The following is a 26,522-nucleotide window of genomic DNA, read 5'->3' as shown; positions in this document are numbered from 1 at the left end:
GTGTCAGAGGGAAGTCTATAGCGCATCACGCCGTATGAATAAAACATCGAACAAATGTCCTGGGAGAGACAATCCAGAATGCATTAGTTCAGACAGCCTTGTGGGGTTGCCAAGTCCAAAAAAAAATCCACACAAGAACTGGCAGCGCGCTGTGGCCTTAAAGCCAGAGGCACAAAGTAGAGAAAACACACGTACAGTATGCCGCAAGCGGAGAGGGCGACTCGGACATAGTGCTTGTTTGTTAGTGGATGAATGGGAGCTTTGAGTAAGGCAGCATTTCTTGTCTCCGAGGAATGGCGACAACGGCGGCGCAAGTCGGACAATTTATGAGGCGCGCCTGTCTTCGAGGCCAGCCGCCATATCTGGACCGGTTTGCTGTGCAGGGTGGAACCGAGGTCCTCAATAGGTGGACTGCGTTCCGGATGCGGGCCCGGGTGCCTTTCCAGACACATCTAGATCTTTATGTGGGAGCAACAGGAGTCTTATTTTAACCACTTCCACTTTCTGGGGGGGTTACAGTAGTCCAATTTGAACCAAGAGATTAGAGGTTCTGTATGAAATGAAAGAAATGTTTTGTAGTCGTCTTGTATATTTTATCATGCACAACTTTTGGGTGGTGTACAGTAGTCCAATTTTAACCGATGAAAGATTAGAAGTTTTTATAGTACGTAGTCGTATTTATTTTAACATGCGTAACTTTTGGGGGTTTACGGTTGCCCTATTTTAACCAAGAAAATACTTTTTTTATTTTTTTTTTGACAGTCTAATGCATTTTATCATGCGCAACTTTTGGAGGTTTCTGGTAGTCCCATATTAAACAATAATACATATATATATATTTATTTTTTTATTTTTTTTAATTTATTTTTTTACAGTAGTAGTATGTATTTTATCATGCACAACTGTTGGAGGTTTTACAGTAATCCTATTTCAACCAATAACAGATTAAAAATTCTTATATTACTTACTTATCTTACTCGGTTTAACATCCATAACTTTTGGTGTGTTACAGACAGTATAGTAGTCATATGTATTTTAATACGTGCAACTTTTATGTAGTTTATAGTGGTCCTATTTTAACCAATGAAAGTTAAGAAGTTTTTATAGTGGTCGTATTTTATCATACTAAAAATTATTGGAGATTTGCATCATTTTTAATCTTAAAAAACAAAAACAAATTTTTTTTTACGGTAGTCTTATTTATTTTAACATGCACAACTTTTGGAGTGTTTACAGTAATCCTATTTTAACCAAAGAAAGATGAGATGTGCTTATACAAGTCTTGTGTATTTGAACTTGCACAACTTTTGTTTTTCTTTTTTTTTTTTTTAGGGGGATTACAGTATTCCTATTTTAACAAATGAAGTTTTTATAGTAGACATATTTTATGATACTAAAACTTTTTGGGGATTTACAGTCGTGCTTTTTTCTTTTCTTAGTAGTCTTATTTTAACCTGTGCCACTTTTGGGGGTTTTGCAGTTTTACAGGTTATTACAATAGTCTTATTTTAACCTCCACAACCTTGGATGGTTTTGCGGTAGTCTTATTTAAAACCTGTGCATGTTTTTAGACACATCTATGGTTGCAACTATTAACCTGTGCAACTTTTTTTTTTGTTTTTTTTGCCTCACTTGCCTGCAATTGTGTCCTCAACCTTTCTAAAACTGTGGACACGCTTGCTCTTGATTCTTGTCCAAAGTCTTCCCAGAAGATTGGACGCTCGTAGCTGAGCCAGCATGTTTTTCTCATTGTCAGTGTAATGTCCACATGTTGTATTTCGTCTTTTGGGTTTGTGGCGAATGGAAAGGAAAAAGGTGACCTCTCGTCCTTTTTAATGGGCTGTCGATGATGTCATCACAGAGCAGATTGTTTGAGGTGGAGATTTTTACTTATAGTTTTGCTTCTGCCTCTGGATCGTTTACCATATGATAAACTGGGATTCACTTTCCAACAATGGAATTCTTCATATAATGATGCACTTCCCCCTACTCATCAAGTGTCTCATTTCTTCCGAGTCGCGAAGTCGACCAGGATGAACTCCGCGTTTGAAACACAATGCCATGGCCCTCCATCACAGTCGCGTCGAGGGCTACAGGTGACCAGCTGTCCGCCTGTGTTGCGCTCTCCTCCGGGACAGCTGCAGCCATCAATCACGCACCCTCCTCCCTCCTCCTCCCTCGCACTATCCTTGAAACGAGTCGTGTCCGTCTGGCCGCTCTGACCGCAACAACATCAGGCTGCCTCATCTGGTCCCACGTCACTCCTCCGGGCGAGGGGGGGCGGCGGCGCTGTTCTTGACTTCTACCGACAACAGATGTTGTCGTGAATTTGCGCTTTGATGGGGCGGCTACAAGATGTTATAAACCTCTGGACAGGGCAGAAATAAATGTGGTGTGTTTTCAAGCTTGGAACAAAAACTCGCGCCGAGGACTGTTAGGCTTCTTTCTTCTATAATTATGACTTTTCTGCCACATTAGAGTAGGTTAATGGTCAGACCTCACTTTCTGTAATGTCCTTGCATGTGGGAAAGGAGAGCCACAGTCGCGAATGCACTTGTCGGACATTTATTGAACAACAGATGAGCAATAAAACAGCAACACAATGAGCACACTCTGCGCACAATGAGCTGCTGTCAGCCACAGCTCACGCCCAAACGTGAAACCACGCCAGGCCCCGCCTCTTAAAGGCACATATCTAATACACAGACACGACAATATTTTTGTTCATTTTTGTTTGCATTCATGCGGTTTTTTTTTTAATGTCAAGTGGGGGCGATGCAAATTTTAATTTAAACTTTAAACTACTTTCAACTAAATTTTATGAAATATTTTCATACAGTATGTATTTATGTATGTGGTATCAGGCGATTAAAATTTTTCATTGTAATTAATCACATGACTTCAATATATGTTACGAATAAACACACATTTTATCTGTTCTAAATGTACAATAAAAAAATTTCTAAGTTTTCATACTTTTGTTAACATAAGTGGAAAAGATGTTAATCTAATATAAATATGGCTGCATCTTTTAGCTATTGTTAAAATGAAAAAGAAAAAAAATGTGTGATATTGATTTGTGTTGGTCTTTTTTCTGCCACTAGATGGCATTATTATCCAGGTATTATGGTATTAAGAGCTATCTAATCTTTAAAATGAGGTAACTTGTGAAATGCTGCATGTTTTTAAAATTGTAAAATAGTCTACAACTTGACCCCAGTCTCCACAAATATATGCATTACTATTAAATTTTATTACTGCTAAATTTTGACGGGATCTGCTGCGTTGCGACTGGAATTTCCCCAGTACAGGCTTTCCAAATAAGGGTCATTAATTGGGCTTTAAAAGAAATTACTGGAACTTTAAATTCGTGCTAATTTTGACACCCCTAATACATATAATTTTTAACACCTCAGACTTTTTACAATCAACATCATCTTCATCTTCAGGCCGCCGCGTGACGCGTGCATTCAATGGCCGCAGATGGAAAGCATTGAAGAGCATGATTGTGTTCCTCAAAGGGGGGGTGGAAGTTTCTGTCTTCCACTCTGAACTCTTTGGCACACTTTTCAAAGAGAAAGGGGGTCTTAACGCATGCAAGCCCGTCCTGGTGGCTTTTTGGCAGGCCCATCCCCCTCCCCTGTCAACATCCACCCGACACACGGCTTCTTTTCTCAAAAGATCGTATAAGGGAGGGTCAGGGTGTGAGTCGCAGTGTTCCCTCCAACTTCTTGTTTATCACAAAAAAAAAAATAGGAGGCTGTGACGGCCAGCATGAAACGAGACTCAAGTTGTGTACTTCCTGTTTATCTCGGGAGGACTCGGCCAAGGACACCTCAACAAACAAACCGATGCGGAGAACTCGCAGCGGGGATGCAAGAAGCCTGTTTGCCTGTTGTCTAAACAACATTGAGGCACATGCGCCGCCCGCTATAATTAGCCTCGAATGCGGAACCGATAATCCGCACGTCTGGATGCTCTGTCGGACAAAGAGAGCTAATTGTTAATGTTGGTGATTAATTTTCAGGAGGGAGAAGCGCATGTCGTTGGTGATGGATGTGACTGGGAGTTTTCATGCATGGCTCATTGTTGTGTCTTTGGGAGTGGCGGGTGAGTCGGGGAAGCTGGATGGGTGGAGTCTGTCTGGACGCTCAGACTTGACGTCTCTCCGCCGAGCACGACACCTTGGACAGCAAACAACAAACAATCGGCAACTCCGAAAGACGGAATGGAGGCCGCAAAGAACATTCATTGTCGAGATAGTTTCCTAGACGATTGACTGATAAGTCTACTACTTGGTAGACTAAACTTTGGCACTTGAAAAATTTGGCCAATTGTAATCTCGGTCTGACAATCGGGCCTTTTTCTGACTAATCTACAAAGTACAGTACTCCACGAGTCAGCAAAGGCTTGATTGACACACAAAAAAAGTGTCAGATATTTTATTGGTTTTTTTCTATGGGGGTGGGGGGGATTTGGGGGCAAATTTTAAGTCTTAGAATAACATCCTTTTTAAATTATTTTTATTATTATTATTTTTTAGCTCGTCCAATTAGTTTTCAAAATATTAATAACTTCTTCTTTTTTTGTCTATTTATTTTATTCACCGGATTTGACTGTTTACAATACTTTGTCTTTTAGTATTTGTTTTACTTTGCAACAGAGAAAAAAAAATCAGCATGTTTTTTTGCCCATTTTTTCTTGGTGGAGGTGATGTTTAAATGTCGTGCTCTTTGTCTTATGTTGTATTGTGTTAATGTGGGAAAAAATGCAAATGTTGCTGATGATCGTTCGTCTGTTCCTTCTTCTACTACTTGCTAGATGTCATGTGACACCATGCTGCCACTCAGGCCAGCCTAGGTACTACAATTGATGTCTGGTTTGGGGGAGGAGATTCGCAATTGCTTTGGGTTCTTTTCCACAAAAACTGCAAATAATGGCTCTTTTTTTGTTGTTTGTTCTAAATCTTAAAAATTACTGTAATGTGCATTCCAGGCCACTAGTTGGCAATAGATCCTTATATAGAAACATAGCCACTTGGTAATTAACGATTCATTCTTGTTACTTTTACCCGAAACATTTATTTTTATTTTAATACTATAAAAATTGTTGTCCTTCATGCTGTCAAACACTTTTATGGCGAAGCTATACCAGCACAAATGCTAATATTGCGACGTTTGCATTTTTTACTCTTTGAATTTGATTCTCGTTGATTCTCTGTTGTGAATATAGTTACAATAACAAAGCTACAAGCAATCACATTGGATAGCTGATGAAAAATTTTCACCCAACTTGTTATTTTGTCAAAGTACAATCCCTGGAATTCACTCAAAACTTTCCATAGTCCACTGCTGAAAGAGTTTTGGGGGTGGTTGTGCTTAGGCCACCTAAAATAAAGACATTGTCACCAGGATTTTCACACACGACGACATACATCATTTACTTTTAGGAACACTAATGGGACAATTATAGCTGTCACTCAGCTGGACGTGCTTGGGTGGCCTCCCGTGGAAGGTGGGGGAGGGCTTCTGCTCCAGGCTCGTAATTAAAGCCCTAAAGCTCATCAAGTGTGTGAGAAAAGCCCCCCGCCACCCATTAGCAGCAAGACAATTAACATAACTCTATGTAGACAAGTTTCAGAAGCGGAGCACCTGTGTTGACTTTGGCGGAACCCGCTGCCGCTGCTGCATTCGGGGCCAACTGGGAATGAAAGCAAAGTCGCCAGGGGTGCCGGATTTGTAAATACACAAGAAGGGAAGGGTGTGTGTGGAGAAACGTTGCACGCATTCCCATCAATGACTCGGAACATTAAATGAAGTCGGACAGCCGAAAACATCCCGAAAGCTACTTGGAAATAATTGCACTTTGTATATAATTCAATTTTATGCTACTACAGTACTTTGAAATTCTTGCTGTCTTGTCATACTGTCGGGTTTTTGGGAAAAATCTACAGAAGCACGCCCATTCCTCGTTATAGTAAAAGTTGATGACTCTCAGTGTCTTTGTTGCATTGGAAATGAGTTGAGTCACACGTTATTGCAACACGGCTTACGTCACACTTCACAGGTGATGAAAGTCAACACTTACCAGCACAACTTTATGAAATTAAGTCTGAAACAGAAGAATGTTCACACAGAACCCAGCGGAAGTCCTTTTTCAGAAAAAAAAAAAAAACAGTTCGTGCAACAGTTGAGTCGTACGTTTCGCAGGGAATAATATAATTGTACAAAGTAGTGATTTCTATGAGAAGAATTTTTTGGGGGGGGGAAATATCTAATTGTGCAATATAATGTCCTATTTTTCCGAGCAAAAAGTTGTCCTACAACGATCAGCTCATTTTTTCCCCATACAAAAAAAGTTGTAATAAAAGTCTTTTTTGTAAAAAGATGAAATTATGCAATAGTTGTTTGTATATTTGTCAAGAAAAAAAGTTGTAATGTACAATATATTTTTTAAAGTTCTTACAAGAGTCGTATTTCTTTTCAAGAAAATGTAGTCATACAGTAGATTTTTTTTTCCAAGAAAAACGATGTAATCGTATAAGTGTTGTTTTTTTAAATAAGTTGGAATCTTACATGAGTTGTATTTTTTTCCAAGTAAAAAGTTGTAATCGTACAATAGTTGTATTTTTTTGAAGTTCTTTTTTTCAAGAAAATGTAGTCAGTCATACAAATAGATGCATTTTTCCAAGAACATTTTTTTTTCCCAAGAAAAACAATCATATGATTGTCTTTTCTTTTTTAAGAAAAAAGTTGAAATCTTATGAGTTGTATATTTTTTTTTTCAAGAAAAAAGTTGTAATCGTACAATAGCTTGATTTTTTTTTTCCAAGAAAAAAGTTGTAATTGCAACAATAAAGTCCTATTTTTCTCCGCAGAAATCAGTCATATTTTCATCCAAAAAGTTGCATAAAATAGCTTTATTTTTTTAATTGCAATATTCATATGTTTAATTAAAAAATGTAATCATAGTGGATACTTGTACCAACGTTTTGTTTAGTTTTTTATTTTTAAAAAAAAAAAGGTATCTCCAAAATTCTAGTCGAATTTTTAAAATGTGTTTCTACAGAGGATTCCCTCTATTCTGTCATCTACTTTCAATGGGTTCAAACTCAGAACCGAAGAACCACAAGGCAATTATGATAACCACTAATTATACACTGTGCTGCCGCTATATTAAAATTTTAAACAACAACAAAAAAAGTCCCCTGCGATGATTCTGGTGCCTTAACTGCAATCATGACTTATTGTCGAAGTGACCAACACTCCCCCCTTATTCTCGATCTCGACCTCAGCCAATGATGTCAACCTTCTGTTCCCCCTGCAAGCTGCTGCGCGTAATCCAGTCACGCAGGACGAGGAAGAGGCGGAGGCAGGAAGCAGCGTGGGCCGCCTCCTCTGGTGTGTGTCACGGCCTGCGTCACGGCCACACGCCGGGAGGGAGTTTTCCACTGACGAGGGAGCGAGCGAGCGAGAGAGAGAGAGAAGGAGGGAAAAAAAAAGCCCGAGCTAGTCGCCGCTGTGCTCCAGACAAGAGGACGCGCTCGAGCCGCACGCAGGCAGACAATAGCCGGCCCCGGGCGAGAGCTTCGTGTCGGTGTGGGGCGATCAGAGAGTCAACCGGCAGCCACGATCCGCTTCACGGTTCCTCGCGCGTTCATTCGGATTAATCCTGTCATTTGCCACTCATGCTGATCGGACAGTCGGACACTTGCTGGTGAGTACTCTTCTATTGTACTGTACGGAACGTGGATTTAAATTTTTAGTAGTAGACGAGCGTTTGAGGTTTCTTTTTTGTTTAAGCGTCACAGGTGAACTCAATCAAGCAATCAATCAGTGAGCTCGCATAGGCGTAATAATCACCTGAAATGAGGCGTAAGTTATGCGTTATTTGTGCCCACGCGCAAGGCACTACGAGAGCTGACACCGCCGCTGTCACCCCGACAGTCACCTGCACACGACCCACAACCCCGCGTGATTCCTGCCATAAAAAAAAAAAAATGCATTTCAAGACACCCCACTTTGCCTCGTTTTCATTGTTTCTTCACCTTCCACTAATTCCGCTTTATTCGCAACATCGCGTGTTTACATTCGTCATCGCGTTTGATTTCACGTGAAACCCACTCGTGTTTTTTTCCCCCTTTTCTTTTAAATGTGGATTCTGTCTTAGTTTGTAGCCTCATTGTGTTTGTGTGTGTGTGTGTGTGCTGACTGACTGGTGAGCACTTTTTTAAAAAAGCGTCTCTAGCGCGACCTCATCCGGATCATTTTTGGAAATCATGCTTTCTGGAATGACACACACACACGGGAGGAGAATGATCCTTTGTTTACTGACACAGCTTCCATTCCTTGTGCTTTTACTCCCACCACACACACGCCCCACTTTCTCCATTTTTTTCGCCCCCCAAGGAATGCCCAGTTAAATAGTTTGTATAGGTCCAATTTGTGGATTGGTTGCATTGTGACAAGGAGATGTGGATGAGGGTTGTTCAAACTGTGGTCAGCGTGCCACTGCTGGGCCCCCAGGAAATTCCCAAGTGGTCCATGAGTCACTCAGCTAGGGAGTTTTTATATACCTTTTACATTATTATTATTTAAGTCATTTTTTTTTTAAGAATTGTTTGAATTTGGTGAAAAAATGATTTTTGGGAGATTTTTTTTTTCTTTTTTTTCTCTCTTCTGATGTAAGTCTCTATTCATTTGGGTTAGGATGGCTTGAACATGTTTGAGAAATGGTGAATATATGTCCATTAATTTGAGAATTTTCTCAAGGAAAATGTGGAATTGTTCAAGTCATTTTAATGGGAACGTTTTAATTAGTTGGAATGGCTTGGTGGCTAGATTGCCCGTTTTAGGTGATTTTTCTATGGAATGATTTGAATCTGTTGGAGAATATTGGAATTTTTTTCTTGGTCGAAAAATTGATTTAATAGTATTAGCATGAATTTAAATCTGTTGGGAAGGATTTGAGATATTGGTGATTTTTTTACATTTCTCCATTAATTTAGGAAATAAAAAAAAAAAAAAAGTGGCTTCCTTAGAACATACTGTAGGACTTAAAAATTCTAAAATTAGAGTGGTTTAAATTGAGAAATTCTTCTTATGCTTTGCGTTCCAATGATCTTTTGTTGCTCTCTGTTCCATTTGCCCGCACTGAGCTGGGGAAAAAGGCTTTTGTTTTCTCTGCCCCTTCTGCATGGAACATGTTGCAAAAGGACTGGAAACTAACGGAACTTGTTTCATTGAACGATTTTAAATCCAGATTAAGAGCACTTGAGACGGCCTCATTGATTTGTAACTGTTTTATATAATTTTTATGTGATTGTAAGTGAAACTTTTATTTGTAACTGTAATGAAAACTGTTTTGCTGCCTCTTGGCCAGGACTCCCTTGAAAAAGAGGTTCTTAATCTCAACGGGACTATCCTGGTTAAATAAAGGTTAAATAAAATAAAATAAAATAAAAAAAAATTGTGGATTTTGTATAATTTTCTTTGATTGTTTGACGTTTTAGTCTGTCCAATTTTTATTGATTTATTCTTTTAATTTAGGGGAGTTAAAAAATATATTTGGGTTGTAAATGATTTGTATTAGTTTTTATTGTTGCCATTTTTTTTTTCCCTCTCCAATATTTATGACATTTGTCACAAATTATTGTGGGGATAAAATAGGATTTATTTAAATTGTAATGGCTTGAATTGATAAATGTAAGTTATTTTATTTTATTTTTTTTTAATTTTCTCCCTGTTGGCCATATCATGTGTCTGCATGGCACCAATCATCACAGCTGTTATCATATTTGTTTTTTTGTTTTTTTTTTGCTTTTTTAAATCTTTATCAATTTTTAAAATGTGAAACACTCCCCACTCAAGTGCCTCTTAAAAGTTTTTGGGGGGATTCCCACTTAACCGATCACTCAGGATAAACTTTTTGACACATCTGCTCATTAGGCACAATCAGTTATCAGGATGTATAAAGTAGTTGAGTGACTCAACAGCGCCTCCACAGGTTGCACTACTCGTTGACTTTGGTTCAAGACCAGAATACTGTCATGAATGCCTGATGAATTCTTCCTGGTGTACACGCACACAACGATGTCAGTGAGCACACACTTCCGTGGAGTGTTTGCAGTAGCAGCGTTGGGTTCAAGCGAGGCTGCCTGGTTTCGTTTCGCTCATGCAGGATGACTCTTTCTCTTTTGTGCTGTGAAGGAGGCTGGCTGAAACGAGCCCCTTAAAAAAATAACAGTAGTGGGGAGCTCCCATCTGCCATTCGGACTTTGAGCTCAACCTCTGAACCCAACAGAACCGACACCTCCTTGAATTGATTGATATATTAGGGATTTTAAGTAATTAAAAAAAAAAAAAAAATTCAAATGTTTAGCTCCAGTTAAGCCCCCTAAAGTTTTATTGGATATTCTCAATTCTATTTGTAAATTATTTTCTCAAGCCACCCTTGAGCACCAGGAGGGAGAAAAATCTTAGAGCCGCCCCTGAAAATGACTACAATTTGGGGAATGGTGAATTTATTTTAATTTTGGAATTTTCTCAAGAGAAATCTGAAACTCTTCAAAAAGTTTATTTATTTATTTATTTATTTATTTTTTAAAAAGCCATGTAAAGAAAGGTTAAACGTTTTAATTGGGTGTTTTTTTTGTATTTATTTATTTTTTTTAAATATTCTATAATTTGGATCACAATTGTTTGAGAAATGAATTTGTTAAATTTGTCAATTAATTTGGGAATAACCTCTTAAAAAATATATATAAATATATATATATATATATAAAATATATATAAATTGTCTTATAATTTATAAGACAATTATAATTATATAGATTTTTTTTATTAAAAAAAAGTTTAAAATTGTGTTTTTCTTTAATACTTTAAAGTTTCACTTTGTTGATATATTGTAAACTTTCGGCGAGTTGCAAAAAAATATAATTTGGATCAGAATTGTTTGTGAGATGAATTTGTTAAATTTGTCAATTAATTTGGGAATATTCTATTACAAAAAAAATACAATTAAATTAAAGTTTTTCCCTCCTATAAATTATATAGATTTTTTTATGAAAAAAAGTTTACAATTTTGTTTTTCTTTGATTCTGTAAAGTTTCACTTGGTTGAGAAATTGTAAACTTTAGGTGAGTTCTAAAAAAAATGGGTTGTAAATTATTTAAATTAATTTTTATAGTTGTTGTTGTTGTTTTTTTTAAACATTTCCCTATTTAGGAAATGTGCTCATTTCTGGGAGACAAATCGGGGGGGATTATTTAACTTTTTATTGCTTGAATTTGTTTGAATAATTGTGGAATTAAAAAGACTGTAAAATATTGCTATTTTTTTATTTATTTGGAAGGTTTCTGTATGAGATTTAGAAATTCTTCAAAAAGGAAGAATTTTTAAAATGCTGATAATTTTGAATTGAGAGGCGTGAGTATTGATACCAGGTATCATATTGGGCCGAGACTGGCCTTATTTTAGGATATCAGGTACTCATCGAGGCTGCCGATACCAGCTGACAGATATTTAAGGCAAAACAAAATTTGCCATGAAGTCCTCCTTGGCAGTAGGTGGCACTGTCCTGTGGCAGATTGACACTTTGGTCAATCATTGTCTATCATTGTGATAAATGCAACTTTATTTATCAAAAGAACTTGATGTATCATGAGTACAAATACTGGTATCGGTCTGAAAAAGTGGTCTGCAACGTTTGAATTGTTTAACAAAAGATGACCGAGCGTCTCCTTCCCAATCTGCGCCGACACTTGAACCGTCTCCCTCCTTGTGCAGCTTTAAAAGCAGCATGTGAGCGGCACGTGCAGCTAATTCCCCCGTCAGGTGCGCCCCCGCCTGGTGCCGCGTCGGACTTTCCGAGCCCTGGAAAAAAAAAAAAAGAAAAAAATCCGCAGCTCACATCTGTGTTCGATTGAGCTCCTTTACAGCGAGAGCGCGGCGCTGCCAGAGCTGGAATTCCTGCGGCTTTGGAGACATGACATTATTTATTTGCTTTGCGCGATGCTCCCTCCCTTTTCCCACTACCTCCTTTTTGGAAAGCGGTGCCACGGTTCGAGGACGGGGGGGGGGGCAGAATGTTTCTGGCGGCCGGCGGAGGACAAAACAGGAGCGCCCGTCCGCTCCTTTGTTCCACACTACGAGAATGATGTCAGCCCGACTTGACGTGTGGAGGATAGGGGTTCAAGCCCTGCTGCCAGTAATTAATGCTAGGGCTGGGTATCGATTCGATTCGATTCACGATACACAACGATTTTCAATTCCTTTGAGGAATTCATGCAGCACCTATTTTAGATAGTCAAAAGTATCAGTGCTGCAAATAGTAGAAAGTTCTTGCTATAATTTAATGCATTAGTAAAAAATCTGAATATTTACATTAAGAATTGAATCCATTGCAGTTACTTAATACTCTGTTTTATAGGGGTGTGCCAAAAAATTGATTCATTAAAGAATCGAGATTCTCATTTATTAATCGAATCAATATTAACTCATTCACTTCAAGCTGTTTTACTGCATTTTGACTGATTTTGCAAGGCCCACGAAATATTGTGTTCTATTTGTTATAAAAACATGGAACCTACCAAAAAGAAGGGGAAAAAAAGTATATTTTTATGTTTCCGCTTTGCAGCAATTAGCATTAGAATATAGCTAAGTTTAATCATTATTCACAAATCTGTTTAAAACAGTGGGGAAAAGTTTTTTGCAACATGGCCCCGGTTGATCTTTTATACTCTGCTGTCACCTGCTGGCCGTTTTTGTAATAACTACCTTAGATTCAAGCGTTCTCTTCAGTTCAGAGGCTGCATCAAAGCCTTCTGTATGCTCTAGCATAAAACAAAAAACGTATAAATATGTCTTTGGGAGCAAATTAGTTAATATCCAAAAATCTATTTTATTTAAATTAGAAATGAAGGGGAAAAGGCAGTTGTAGCCCACATGCTGTTTTTGTGGAAAAATGCACTTAAAATACAAAATTAACAAATGTTTGGGGGGGAAAAAAAAAAGACACTTTAATGTCTATTTGTCATTTTGTCTTGCAAAGCAGACTGGAGTAGATCATGACAATGTTGTGCATATCTGTAAATTGAAGCAGAAATCATTTGTCAATCAAATCATTTTGAATCGGAAATGGTTTGAATCAAATCGATATCGGCGGGGTCGTTATATCGATGCATGGTTTTATGTATCGATATTGGGATATGAAAAGGCGAATCGATGGATATTTTTAACCCAGCCCTAATTATTAATACCCTCTGTAAGATTGTTCATAAATGTTCAGCATCTGAAGGTTGGAATCCGTCCTCCCGTCATTTCGAAGAATTTGGCTCCCGTCTTCCCTGGTGACGGAGTGAGAGGTGCGGTGCCCTGAGGCCTTGAGTCCCAACCTGCCTTGACATGTTTATATACACACACACACTCGCGGCTTCATCATTATCACATTTCATGAGCGCTCACCCACTTCGGCAGTAAGACAGACAAGAGACCGTGCGGGGTTGTCAGCCTGCCATGTAAATGCTCTCGGCCGGCCGAGATTAGTGCCACTAAACACGTGCGCTCGCACGCTTTAGCGTTATCAGCTACAAAAGTGCACCGCAAGGTAGCACAAAGGGAGCAAAGTCGACTGTCTTGTTGGTCTGACGGATCAATCGGGATTGACTTGGCTCTCGCGCACGCGACTTTGTTAAAGGGATGCTTCACTTATTTGGCCCATTATAGTAATAAAAAGTTAGTATTTTGTCTGTAATTAATTTGATACTTTATTTTTCACGTAAAATTAGTACCTTTAAAAAACACATTTTGCAACTTGCTGTCGACTGAAAATGACATCACAAGGGCTCAGGTAACCAATCACAGCTCAGATTGTGAATGTCACATGACTGACCAAACCTAGAAAACAGGTGAGCTGTGATTGGTTACCTGAGCCCTTGTGATGTCATTTTCAGTCAATAGCAAGTTGCAAAATGTGTTTTTAAAAGGTACTAATTGTACATGAAAAATAATGAAAATATCAAATTATCGGCAAAATATTAGGGGTGTTAAAAAAAAAATCGATAAAATATTTGTTGTCGATAATCATCACAACTGTGGAACATTTCAAAGTTTGGGCCGATTATTGGTATGTGCGTACCGGTTTAAATATTGCATGGTAGGAGTGTGCATCTCACTTATAAAAAGACGATTCGTGACGTATCTCGATGCATGGGCTGTGGTACGATTAAAGGATGGTAAATTTGGGTGGTAGGACTGGGTTTCGAAAAATCAATCTCTCGAATCGATTTTCCTTTTCGAGTCCAATATCGATTCATGGTTTTATGAATCCTTGTCTTTGACATTTAAGAAAATTTGATGTGCCATAATTAATTATCAGATTGAACCGCTGTGAATGAATCGAATCGAACTGAACTCTTATGAATCGAATTTGAATCGTTTGAGGAAATTAGAATCGATTCGATTCAATGTGAGCACGTTGCAATTCAGTAGTCGTATAATCGGTGTATAATGATAAATTTGTCAGAATCGTCACTTTTCGTCAGTATTTCCTTTATAGATATTTATCAAAGATGAAAAATTGGTATTGGTAGCTTTTGTCATTATATGCAACAGCTCTCTTAAGCCCAAACCATTATTAATTACGTTTAAAATCAGCATCATCAGATTTATACAGATTTATAACTTTTTGATCGGTTCTTTTCTGAGAGAAATTAATTAAATTTTTTTAACTCAAAAACGATTGCAATTCAAACTGGTTTTCGTTATCTATTTCATGTTTACACTCTTGTGATTGTCGGCCATGACGAGCAAAATAACCACACCACAGGATAATCAATCAGGATAATCATTAGAGACTTCCGATAATCTCGCTTTCAACTGATTTTGCTGGGAATCAATCGGTTTTATTCCAGCTCTGATATCGCGCCCTCGTTTTGAAACGAACTTAAAACTCCGTCGACGACTCTCCCGTTCGATGTCGGTGTCGTTGATTTCGCCACCCCCGACAAAAGGCAGCATAAGCGTCGCTAATGTCACGCTCGCGCGCCGATAATCGGGCAGGACTGACGCGGCGTGCCTCTCGATTGGATCTGCGTGGTGCCTTTTTAGTGACAAATCTTCCCGAGCCAGGAGATTTATCTTCCCCGGGTGTGCTCGTCCCTTTTTATCCCGCCACTGATGGAATGACAGCGATGCATAATTTAGCGGCGAGCCGCCAACGTGCGGCGCCGACACTCCAGGCGCTCGTTTCCTTCAGGACACCCCGCTCAAATCTGACTTCCCTGCCGCGCTTTATTATCATTAATTTTTTGATGATTATAGTCCAAATAAGTCATTCCAGCCTTGTTGTCTTCTCGTGTGCGAGTTTTGACCACAAACTGGGATTAACCTCTCGCCATTGTTTCTGCCCGTTGAACAGGATTAGCAAATCAATGTGTCAGGTAGGCTGCAGTCAAGAGACAATGACCCACTTCTGACACCACCACCACTCCTCCTCCTCCTCCTCCTCCTCCTCCTCCTCCTCCTCTTCCTCCTCCTGTCTCCCTTCTGGCTCACTGCAGCTTTTAATTAAAAAGACTTTGCTTAGCCGGCGCGATGCGCTCCCCGGAGGACGCCTCACAGCTTTGTGTTTTTGCTGTTTTTATTTTGTTTCTCTTAATTCCGCACCGGTTTGCATCATGTGGTTGGCTTTTTTTTTGGATGGAGGTGGTCTCCTTTGTTCGTCGCAAGGTGATTCATTCATCGTGTGAGCGGCGTATAAACCCAAAAGGGTTGTCAGGCTCACGCCCTTGACTCGCTACTTTATCCTTGTCAGAGGGTTGACTGACGTTTTTTTGTATCATTTGTACTAGAGCTGGCAAAATTAATTGGCTATTAATCGATTATCAAGTTAATCGACTACTGTTTTAATTCATTCACTCGCACCCATTTGCACGGAAGCAACCCCCTTCGCTAATGGCTTTACTAGATTTTGCAAGGCCCACAGAATATTGTGTTGTAGTGCTATAAAAACATGGAACCTACCAAAAGAAAGTTTAGTCTCTTCTCTCATCAGGGAAAAAAAAAAAAAAAGTATATTTGTATCTGTTTCATCTTTATTCACAAATCTGCTTAGAATTGTAGGCAAACGGCTTGTTTTCATCATGGCCCTGGTTGATCTCTTATACTCTGCTACCACCTGCTGGCCGATTTTGTAATTACTACCATTTTTTCACCTCTTCTCTGCAGTTATGAGGCTGCATCAAAGCCTTCTGAATGTACGTCTTTGGGACACAATACATTTAAAATAGAACGTATTTATATGTTTTTGGGAGCAAATGAGTTAATAATAGAGTAATCATTGGGAACTTTTTGTTATTTAAAGTTGTTCAAATACTCTGATTTCACCATATCAACAGTAATTGTTGACTGATTTCTGTCGTCTTTAGAACGAAACGGTAACGTCAATCAATCCCTCTTTTGTTTTTTTTAAATCACTATAAAAATTTGAAGTTCGAAATAAACACCAATCACCTGGTTAAAAAAACAGTAATTAGGGCAAAAATGTTTTTTTAATCTCTAATACAAAATGAAAATGAATCCAATTAGTCGATTAATCGATTGAATCATCGATAGATTAATGGATTCTAAAAATAGTTGAATAATGACAGCATTCATAAACCTGTCTCGCAGTTCCAAGGTTCTGGGTTCGATTCTCAGCCAGCATAAATTGTCGACAAAATGTGAATATAAAAGCTTGTTTGACCTTAGAAATCTGTTGGTTGCGCGCTCCCCACGGCGACCCTCCCCACCAGGCGCAACGCTGACACTTGCATAACACACCCTGATAAGACGCAGGCGGCATGCAGGTCACACTCTTCTTGGAACTCACGGGGAGGAATCTCGCTGAGCCGCCCGCGTGCGCCAAGGTCGCTCGGAATCCGCCGGCCTCCCGGCAGGCCTCGCTTGGCATTCGCTTTGTCTTAATAGCCGCCGCGAGAATGCTAACCCCGCAATTATCCACTGAAAGTCACTTTTTTTTTTTTAACAATAAGCAAAATAGCAGGTATGCCCTCATGACCAAAAATAACAGGAATGTTCACCGGAACGTTTTAAAACAGCTGTAAGTGATTAAGGCGAAGCGAAGACATCGGCAAGCGACGGCTTTATGGACGTCGTCGTAAAAGTCGCCCCTCGCTTCCTGTCAGTCAGCCTATCAGGTTTCAGTCTTTCCTTTACACCACATGCTAACACAACAAAGCATCCTTGTATCAGATGAAAATAACTCAACACACTCTACAATTACTCAGGATAACCTTTTACACACATCCAATTATTTTGCTCTTCCTGAAAACGGTCTCCATTCAGCTTAACTGAATTTGGACTGATTTTGCAAGGCCCACAGAATATTGTGTTGTATTGCTATAAAAACATGGAACATACCAAAAGAAAGATTAGTGTCTCTTCTTTCATCAGGGAAAAAAAAAGTACATTTCTCTCTATTTCCGTTTTTGCAACAATTAGCATTAGAATATCGCTAAGTTTTATCATTATTCACAAATCCGTTTAAAACAGTGGGAGAAACAGGTTGTTGCAACAACGCCCTGGTTGATCTCTTGTACTCTGCCACCACCTGCTGGCCCTTTTTCGTAATAACTACCATTGCTTTAAGCGACAACTTCAGGTAAGAGGCTGCATCTGAACTTTTTCCAACATAGTCCTATTTGATCTCTTATACTCTGCTGCCACCTGCTGGCCCTTTTTCGTTATAACTACAATTGTTTTAAGCAACCTCTTCAGGTCAGAGGCTGGATTAAAGCTTCTGTATGCGCTAGCCTTAAAAAATAACAAATAAAAAAAACGTATAAATACGTCTTTGGGATCATGATATTTAAGAGGCGCAATGAGTTCAGGAAGTGCTCCTTTTAGTTTTGCTAGCTGGAATTGGCATTGCAAACCATGAATCTCATTATTTAACTACATTTATAGCACACTTAAAAAACAACAACAAAAAAAACACCTTTGATATTAAGATGGAACCCAGATAGAATGAAAACAGCAGAGGCCCCAGAATTGAACCCTGTGGAACACCATAAGCTCCGTTATACTTGTGTATTCATCAATAGTCAAAAGTGTGCACATTTGGACGTCAATAACAACTGAGGCAATGTTTTTGCGAGTAAAGAATAAATGGCGTTCCCTCGTCAAGTTTTTTTTTTTTTTTTTTTTTTTTTTTTTTTTTTTTTTTCTGTGTGTGTGCACCTCTCAATGGATTGATTGTTTTTATCGCTGAGGCAGCAGTCCCTCTCACGGGAGCGCCCAACCCACGTACGGAGAGGCCGGCGTAGCGCGACATCTTCCGAGAGGAAGCCGATCGTCTTTGTCTGGCGACGGCGTCACGTGAGAGCGCGTTCAAAAGCCAGACGAGGGGAAAACGCCCGGTTGATCGGGAAGGGCCGAGATGGGCTCGCGTTCCTGCTAATCAATGCGTGTTGATGGGATTGCGAAGAAGGGGTTGAAGGGGTTTGCTCGTTGTTGACTTATGCAAATTGAGGCTGATTGATTACTTCCTGTGGCTGGCTGGCTGGCTGCAGGCAGCTGGAGATGGGCTACTCGTGCACTCACATGGGCAAAGCACATGGGCCAGCTCGTATTGACAAACGCATGCGTGTGCGAAGCTGTTTTTTTTTTGTTTTTTTTCTCCTCCCCTGCAATGTGTAGTCCTCATTTGATGGTTCGGGGAGAAACGAGGATATGACTTGACAAAGCCCTATATGTTTTTTCAGGGCAGATATCGATTATTAGTCATGGATGCCGATTTTCTAAAAGAAAAATATTGGCATCATCAGTTAAAAAAAACTTTAAAAAAAAAAAAAAAAAAACTCCAGCTCTTAATTTTTTTTTATTTTTAAGAATGTTTCCTGAACAACATTTACAGTTAGTAAAAATATTGAAGTAAAAAAAATAAAAAAAAATCGAATTAGTTCAGGGATCTCTTAGAGGCTAACTTAGCATGTCTTCAAAAGTTGTATAACTCAAGTAAATAGCTCCCTATTGTTTTCTACAGTAAATAACTTGCTGAATATGCTGAATATCGGTCTATCCGTAGATGTGACGGTTCCGACATTCCAGGTTGCGAATGGCAACAGCTTTACTTCTAAATTACGGGGGATTATGTTAAGTATGGCCTCCAAGTGTTTCTCATCCAAACTTATAATTAGTGATGTTAAATACAAATTTGTGTTTTAGCGCCAAGGGAGCATAAACATTTTTGTTTTCTCTCATATTTGTATGTATCCTTCCCAACCAAAACGTGAAGTGTTTTTGAGCGAAGGCAGTTTATTTTCACCATAAATGTTCATTTGAAGTATTTTCAAATAGCCTCACTCAGCCCAACTAGCTTAATGCTAACATACAATGGGAAATGCCATAGAAGAGCTGACGGAAATTAGCATCGCTACTGCAGTCATTTTAAACTGCCAAATAACTTACTTTAGCGTAAATATTTATACAAATAGAACATATAACAATACTCAGACGCATCTATTATCTCTAATTTGTGTTAAGAGTTCAAACAACTGCTTTATTGACGGCACTTTTCTGCTCCCCGCAGATCGTCCACGCTAGCTAGCGCCATGAGCGGGCTCCTCAAGAGGAAGTTCGAGGAGGTGGGCGAGGACCCGTGCTACTCGTCGCCCTCGCCCTCCTCGCTCTCGTCGGCCTGCTCCGCCTGGGACTCGGAGGGCGAGAGCTGCTTCTCGGACACCCTGGATTCCACCCCCAGCAACCCCGGCTCCCCGGCAACGCATTTCAACAGTGAGTCAAGCCGATGGAAAATATTTCCTGTCTTTACGGCTCTGCCGAGGCCCCGGTAATAAAAAAAAAAACCTGAAGAATTGAGAGGGGAGGTGAAGGAATTTTATCCGCTGGCAGCCCATGAAACACTTAAACGCCGCTTTTATTTCATGCGTTCGAGCGCGCTAAAAGGCTGAATCCCTTCATACGCCGACTTCTCGCTTTGGTCTGCGTGGATGTCCGGCGAGAGGCCGTTTGAGGACAACCCTGAATCTGGCTGCGGGCCATTTGGTCCCAGGCCACACGGAGACGCTGAGAGGAAAACATTCTATTGATCGTCAGTCTGAAAGAAGTTTTATTTGGAAAATTGTCTGTAGCCGCCTGGAACAGTGTTTCGTCGTCATTTTTCCTCTCTGTGCTTGTCATCTACGACTCTATTGACAGTTTTTCATTCGTTTCTATGCCAGTCCGTCAAAATCTGTTTTCATGTGAACAAAAAAAAGCATGCTGGCCGCTATAAGCGACGAGGGGCAAACGAGGCTCCCAGGAAGAGCGGCGCTGGCCGCCTGCCAAAACGCTGGCGAACACACGGGCTGTTGTGCGCGCCCGCCCAGCACAGGTGCTGAAAGGGGGGCCGGGCGGGCGTGGGACGCAGCAATGAAGGCGTGCAAACGCAAACCAGGGGAGCAGATTGGCGTGGCGTTGTAGAGGAAGTGGACAATATGGGGAAAGGTGCTCATTAGTTTGACTAGAGAAGGGGGATTGAGTGGCCTCCAGGGATGGCCCACTCAACTGTTCCCACCATGGGACCCTCTGGTTCTCCCCCCACAGACATAAAGGAACAACCCACTTGAATGCAAGTTGTGCCAAATACAGGGCAAAAAATAAAATAAAATAAAAATAATAATAATAAATAAATAAAGACATCCACACGTGTGGACTGACTAAAAGTGTACTTTTTATTTTTTTATTTTTTTTAAATATGAACATTTCCAAATTCTGACTTACGGTCTGACGCCAGCTGCTGCTCTGGTATAATAAAACACATTTATGTTGTCTTTTTGTTTTTCGTAAAAGTATTTTCAAATAATTGCATTTAAAAATGCACACAAATATTAGATTTAGAATGTGAATAAAATAGTTGTAATTTAACAATTGTCTATTACAAATGCAGATTTAAATTTCCTTTAACCGCACATTTTTTCTCTTTTCCAGATTTTTTTTAATGCTAAAATGGTCAGTACAAAAAAACAAACAAACAAACAAATATCGTAAATTTGTAATGTTTGGAAATTAACAAATGATATTGAGTCTCCAAATAGTTGAATAACAATAAAAAATGCACACATAAAAAAATACAAAATAACAATAAACATCAATAAATAGTTGTAATTATTTTTTCCTATATAAAAAGGTTAAATATGAACATTTTCTTATTTTTTTTTTCTCAACAATTTTATTTTAATTTTTTTAAAAAGGAAAAAAAAGTTGTAAATAAGGTCCATGAAGTTGGTGATCATTCATTCATTCATTCATTTATTTAGCCGGAGTAGAATAAAGTGTAATTGCACATCCACTACAGCAGGTGGCAATGGTGCTGTCATTGTTAGAGTGCGCACAAGAAGTATAGCTCCCTGTATTCTCTAGAAGAAAAAAAAATAATTTATAGTCATGGCAGAGAGTTTTGGGGTGAGTGGGCTAATTATTTTCTTCTTCCTTGGGCCGCTAAAAAACACAAGCACTGCCCAACACAAAAGACCTTTTGACCTTTCTTGTCAAAAAAGTTCAGGAAAGGCCATCCCAGAGTTCAAAGATGGGCGGAGTTTACCTCAAGTGTGACCATTCCGGTTGTTTCCAGGAATATGGTGACAGCTGCTCAGAAAAGACCAGCCAGGAGTTTTGCTCGTCAAAGATAATGGCCAGCACATGTGGAGTGTAGTCATGTATTTCCATAGTGGGGTGTGAAGGGGGGAATCCTTCTACTGGCACTTTTAAAGTTGGGGAAGAAAAGAAAGCTGCTTGTTGGAGGACGTGGAATTTCTAAGAAGCATCTAATAGTAGTTCTCACATATACCTTTGAGCTGTGACCTGTGACGGCACCGTTTTTTTGTGGGAATCGTGTCAGATTGCAGGGATTGCCCTTTCGCCCCTCCAGCATGTATTTCCCAGATTGAGCAGCGAAAGGTTGACGTTTCATTGGGCGCAACGAGGCCGAGAAGATTGTTTCTCACGGCGGGGGCCACTTTTACAGGATGTAAACGCACTCCAATTCATGTTTCCGTGTTAATTGGGTGCGCGATAAGGCTCTGTGAAAGAGCAGGGCAATGAATCAGAGGGGCGTCCTTTTTACTAGGCTCTTGTAAATTCAACTGGAAGGAGATTCCGCCCTCTAGTGGCTCACAGATGTACTGCAAGCAATAAGAGTAGTTTGCAGAGAGAAGGGGGAAAAAATAGTTTTGTCTTTTTTTTTTCCCTCTCTGCAGCGACGTCCATCCTCAAGAAATCCAAGCGGGCACGACGGAGCAACGTCACCTTTGACCAGGTGACGGTCTTCTTCTTCCCGCGGTGCCAGGGCTTCACCAGCGTGCCCAGCCGAGGCGGGTGCACCCTGGGCATGACGCCCCGGCACAGCGCGCGCCGCACCTACACGCTGACCGAGTTTGCCGCCGAGCAGCGGCTGCTACGCCGGGAGAAACTGCTCAACCGGCTCCGGGAAGAGAAGCTGGAGGCTCTTAAATTAAAGGTGAGGAAAGAAGCGGGACCCGGGTTTGAGTTAAGAGCGTTCGGCTTTGCCGCTGACCGACCGTGTTCCGTGCAGCTGACCAAGAACGGAACCCAGGACAGCGAAGAGGCCGAGCGGCTGACGGTGGACGACATCCCCGAGCGGGACGTCGACGTGAGCGGCGCCAACCTGGAGGAGGGCTCTTTCCTGCAGCCGTACCCGTCCAAGCGGCGCTACGCACTGCTCCGGGCCGCCGGCGTCAAGAAGGTGGACAAGGAGGAGAAGAGGCAGCTGCACGAGCTGAGGATCTCCCGGGAACGTTGCGGCTGCGACTGTCAGGGCTTCTGCGAGCCCGAAACGTGCGGCTGCAGCCTGGCTGGCATCAAGTGTCAGGTGAGAGAACTTTGGGGAATTTTCACAATTTACCCTTTTGTTGGGCAAGTAATGTGACATTCGTCTGTTGGGTATGTAGCAATAGGCTTTTGTTAAGCAAGCTTCTACCATACAGGTCATGGAGTCACGGAATTCCTTTAGCACATTCACTGCCATTGACGGCTATTGACGTCAAAAAATTTTACTGCGCTGGCAGTGAATCAGTTAAATAAATCGTGTAAACGGAAGGCTTCTGTACTGTAAATTCAGGTTACTGTTGGACAAGCGATGTAGCTGCATTCTTCTGATGGACAAGTAACCATAGGTTACTTGCATGGTACTCTTTTGTTGGGCAAATAAGCTTTCTGTTGGGCTATTACTTCTGTAATGTAAATGCAGGCTTCTGTTGGGCAATAATGTCGTGGTAGCTTACTTGTATGGTAGGCATTTATTGGGCAAGTAAGTCCTCTGTTGTGCAAGTAAAGTAGTGGGTAGACTTTTTGTTGAATAAGTCTTGTAACTGAAGGCTTGGGTTATGAAAATTTGGGTTTCTGTTGGGCAAGTCAATGTGGTGGTAGACTTCTATTGGACAACTATTATCTAGCTGAAGGCCTCTGTAATGTAAACACAAGCTTCTGTTGGACAAGTCGTGTATCAGCAGTCTACTTGCTTGGGCATTTGTTGGGCAAGTAATTGTAGGCTTACCTGTATTGTAGGCTAAATAAGCTGCACACAAGTAATGGGTTCTTTCTCCGGCAGATGGACCATTCGTCGTTCCCGTGCGGCTGCACGAAAGACGGCTGCGGGAACACGGAAGGCCGCATCGAGTTCAACTCCACGCGGGTGCAGACGCACTACATCCACACCATCATGAAGCTGGAGCTGGAGAAGCGTCTGGAGGAGCAGTCGAGCAGCGAGGAGCCGGCGGAGGCCCCGGTCGCCCCCGCGCACCCCTTCCCCTTCAGCTCGGAGCTGGCGTCCGCCGGGGACAACAGCTGCAGCAGCGACATGTCGGACTCGTCGGCCCAGAGCGACGACTCGGAGGGCGGCGGGAGCCCGTGCGGCCGGCGCACTCCGCTGGACGTGGACGAGAAAGGCCTGAGCCGCATCCTCAGCTTCAACGAGGCCGCCGATAAGGACGCGTGTTCCCGGCAGGCGACGACGGAGACGTTCGGCAGCTTCAGCATGGCGGACTTTGCGGACGACAACGCGGCGCCGTTGGACAATCGGGCCGTGTCGGAACTTTTGGACGAGAACGCCAACCAGGCCAACGGACTCTTCCACGGGGGCAGCGTCCCGCACACGCCCTCGCCCACCGTCGACCGCTCGGCGAGCTACAACATGGACCTGAGCCTGTCGTCCGAGTCGGATCTGGAGTTCTTGGACGGCTTCCCCTGCCTGGGGCCCAGCTCGCTCTACAACTCGCTCAAGGAGTACGAGCACATGGACAACTTTTTCCACTTCCAGCTGCCGAGCCTGCCGGCGTCCGGCGACCCGGGAACTTGCCTCCTGGAGTCCCTCATCGGACTCTCCGAGTCCGTCCCGGAACCGCCCGCCGCATTTACGGACAATCAGATGTTGGAGGAAGCCATCAAGTTGTCTGTAATGGAATCTGTCAAAGTTTGATTCCAGATGGGACACCGCTCACAAAACGTTTGGGCTATTTCGGATGATGAGTTCAAACAGACCAGTTCCTGAAGTTTCAGCCAAAACTTTTGATGTAAGATTTTGGGAAGGCCGCTTGGTGGCCAATTTGGAGGAAGCTGTGATCTCCTCCTTCGCCTGAAGTCCCAACTCGCCTTGATTGAAGGCCCGTGGACTCCAAAACACGGCGAGAGAACTCGCAACCAAACCCAAGAACGGGAACGAGCCGTAACAACACAGCTGAATGTGCACCTCAGGGATTCTTTTGCCACGACGGTTTTTGCCTCCGTCGGACCCCTTTTCCTTTCCTCCTCGTCCCCGACTCGAGGGGGCGGGGTCTCGCATTTTTTTTTTGCGTGGAATCGCAAAGCTAGCGGACTCCCGAGAGGCTCGCATGGTACAAAAAATGGAAAAATCCCGCTCGATCAGCACTTTATCTGTACTCAAAGGCATCGTTTTGGTCGTGGGGGTGCGTATTCAACCGTTAAATTATGGAGTTTGGCTCAGACTTTTGCAATTATTTTTTTTTTTAAGTTATTTCCTGCAAGGATTCTTATTTATTTTCCACTCGAGAAGCACTGTGCTTTCATTTCTTTCACAACCGTCAAGTGCAATCGTCCTCATTGTCATTTTTTTAAAGGAGTCCTTATTGGAAAAAATGGCCATCAGAAAAGTATTTAATATCTATTTGCTGACTAACTTATTATTTCAGCAGTTATTTAATTCTTTTGGCAATAAAATGGAGCCAAGCAAGAAAATTGTGGAATCTCCCTTAAATAATAATTAAATTTTGTCAATTATCGTATTTCTGCCTATGTAATGTAACCATATAAAAAAAGAGAGAGAGAAAATGACTAATATTTTCTAACTAATTTATGTAGGTTGACATAAAGAGAAATTCTAATGTAACTGACAAATTGACTATTTTATTAAACATTTTCAATCGGGGGACAACCTTTATGATAAATAAATGTTATGGTTTATGGTGTGAACTGTGAAGGATTTTTCACAGGCAGTTCGCGATATCCGTTGGATTATATTCTGAATTTTCCTTGGAGGTCCATTTGGAAAAGGGGAGGAGGCTGCCAAATAAAAACTGCATATATTATGCCATTTTTACCGTGCGCTTAGAACCCCCAAAGTGAAGAAGTTGCCTCGTTTTAAAGGAGACATATTATGCAAAGGATTAAGATTTAAAAGCCTTTTTGAAATCATTCAGTTTTGCGGGAAGGTTCCGTCTTGTTAAAAAATGCAGAGTAAGCTTCTTTATGTTACCATGACGACTGGAGCGGAGCCAGGGCGTTTTGTTGATGCATTTAATTTCACACTTGCACTCCGAACACTATTTGTAAGTCTCTGTGCGATGTCGCCTTTAAAATACTTTTTTCCAACAGTGAGGGATGGTTAATGTGACAGGGGGCGCTAGAGAGTCGATGTACATATCTCACTTCTGTTCTGCAACAGCTTTTTCGAGCAGGGTTGGGGAACCTGCAATTGTAAACACGTGCATTATTTTCCCAACGCTTCGCCACCCCTGCTTTCCAACGTAATGCATGCAGGTCCTTGCTTGTTGAAACCCGGATTATAATTGTACACTTTTCAAAGTGCAGCCAGTTGGAAATGTATTTGCTTTTTGCCTTCTTTTTTGTATTAATTTAAAAATCCATCCGATGATGTCGTGCGGAGTTCTCTTGTATAAAAACATGAAGAAATGGCAAGAGTGAGTTTTTCGATATCACATATTAATTATTAATCGTACTGTGTCTTACTTTTTTTGATACAATATTTGGGCCTTCGTTGTTTATGTACATATTTCTGCTTCAACGCTCCCGCAGAGCAAACAAAAGCTGCTTTATTTTCTACATGCTCTCACTTCAGTCTTTTCATCATCAAGCCATTTTGACAGCCTGTCCCTCGATATAATAAATTGTTTTCAAAACTCTTGACTCTTGTTTTGCTTTTTATTCCAACCTGAAGTGCAGGTAACATTTTACTATAAGTCGAAATTG

At 41.0% G+C, this 26,522-nt stretch overlaps 1 protein-coding gene and 1 long non-coding RNA gene across 2 annotated transcripts in view; both read left to right on the top strand.

Annotated features, from left to right (window-relative positions):
- The window catches only part of LOC144009534 (uncharacterized), an 86,208-nt gene extending 81,804 nt beyond the window's left edge, over positions 1 to 4,404 (top strand). Inside the window, exon 5 of the long non-coding RNA XR_013280955.1 lies at positions 4,028 to 4,404. This is a non-coding gene — a long non-coding RNA (uncharacterized LOC144009534). The remainder of the gene's footprint in view (positions 1 to 4,027) is intronic.
- Positions 4,405 to 7,338: 2,934 nt separating this feature from the next.
- csrnp1b (cysteine-serine-rich nuclear protein 1b) lies at positions 7,339 to 26,459 on the top strand. The gene is made up of 5 exons (XM_077509320.1): positions 7,339 to 7,716; positions 19,594 to 19,796; positions 22,259 to 22,518; positions 22,594 to 22,890; positions 23,629 to 26,459. The coding sequence occupies exons 2-5, from the start codon at positions 19,616 to 19,618 to the stop codon at positions 24,493 to 24,495; spliced, it is 1,605 nt and encodes a 534-aa protein (XP_077365446.1). The 5' UTR covers positions 7,339 to 7,716; positions 19,594 to 19,615; the 3' UTR covers positions 24,496 to 26,459.
- Positions 26,460 to 26,522: the final 63 nt, after the last annotated feature.

Source organism: Festucalex cinctus, chromosome 20 (genome assembly GCF_051991245.1).
Source record: "Festucalex cinctus isolate MCC-2025b chromosome 20, RoL_Fcin_1.0, whole genome shotgun sequence".
Classification (NCBI taxonomy): Eukaryota; Metazoa; Chordata; class Actinopteri; order Syngnathiformes; family Syngnathidae; genus Festucalex; species Festucalex cinctus.
The sequence above is the reverse complement of the archived record's forward strand: the minus strand, read 5'-3'. Positions and strand labels throughout refer to the sequence as shown.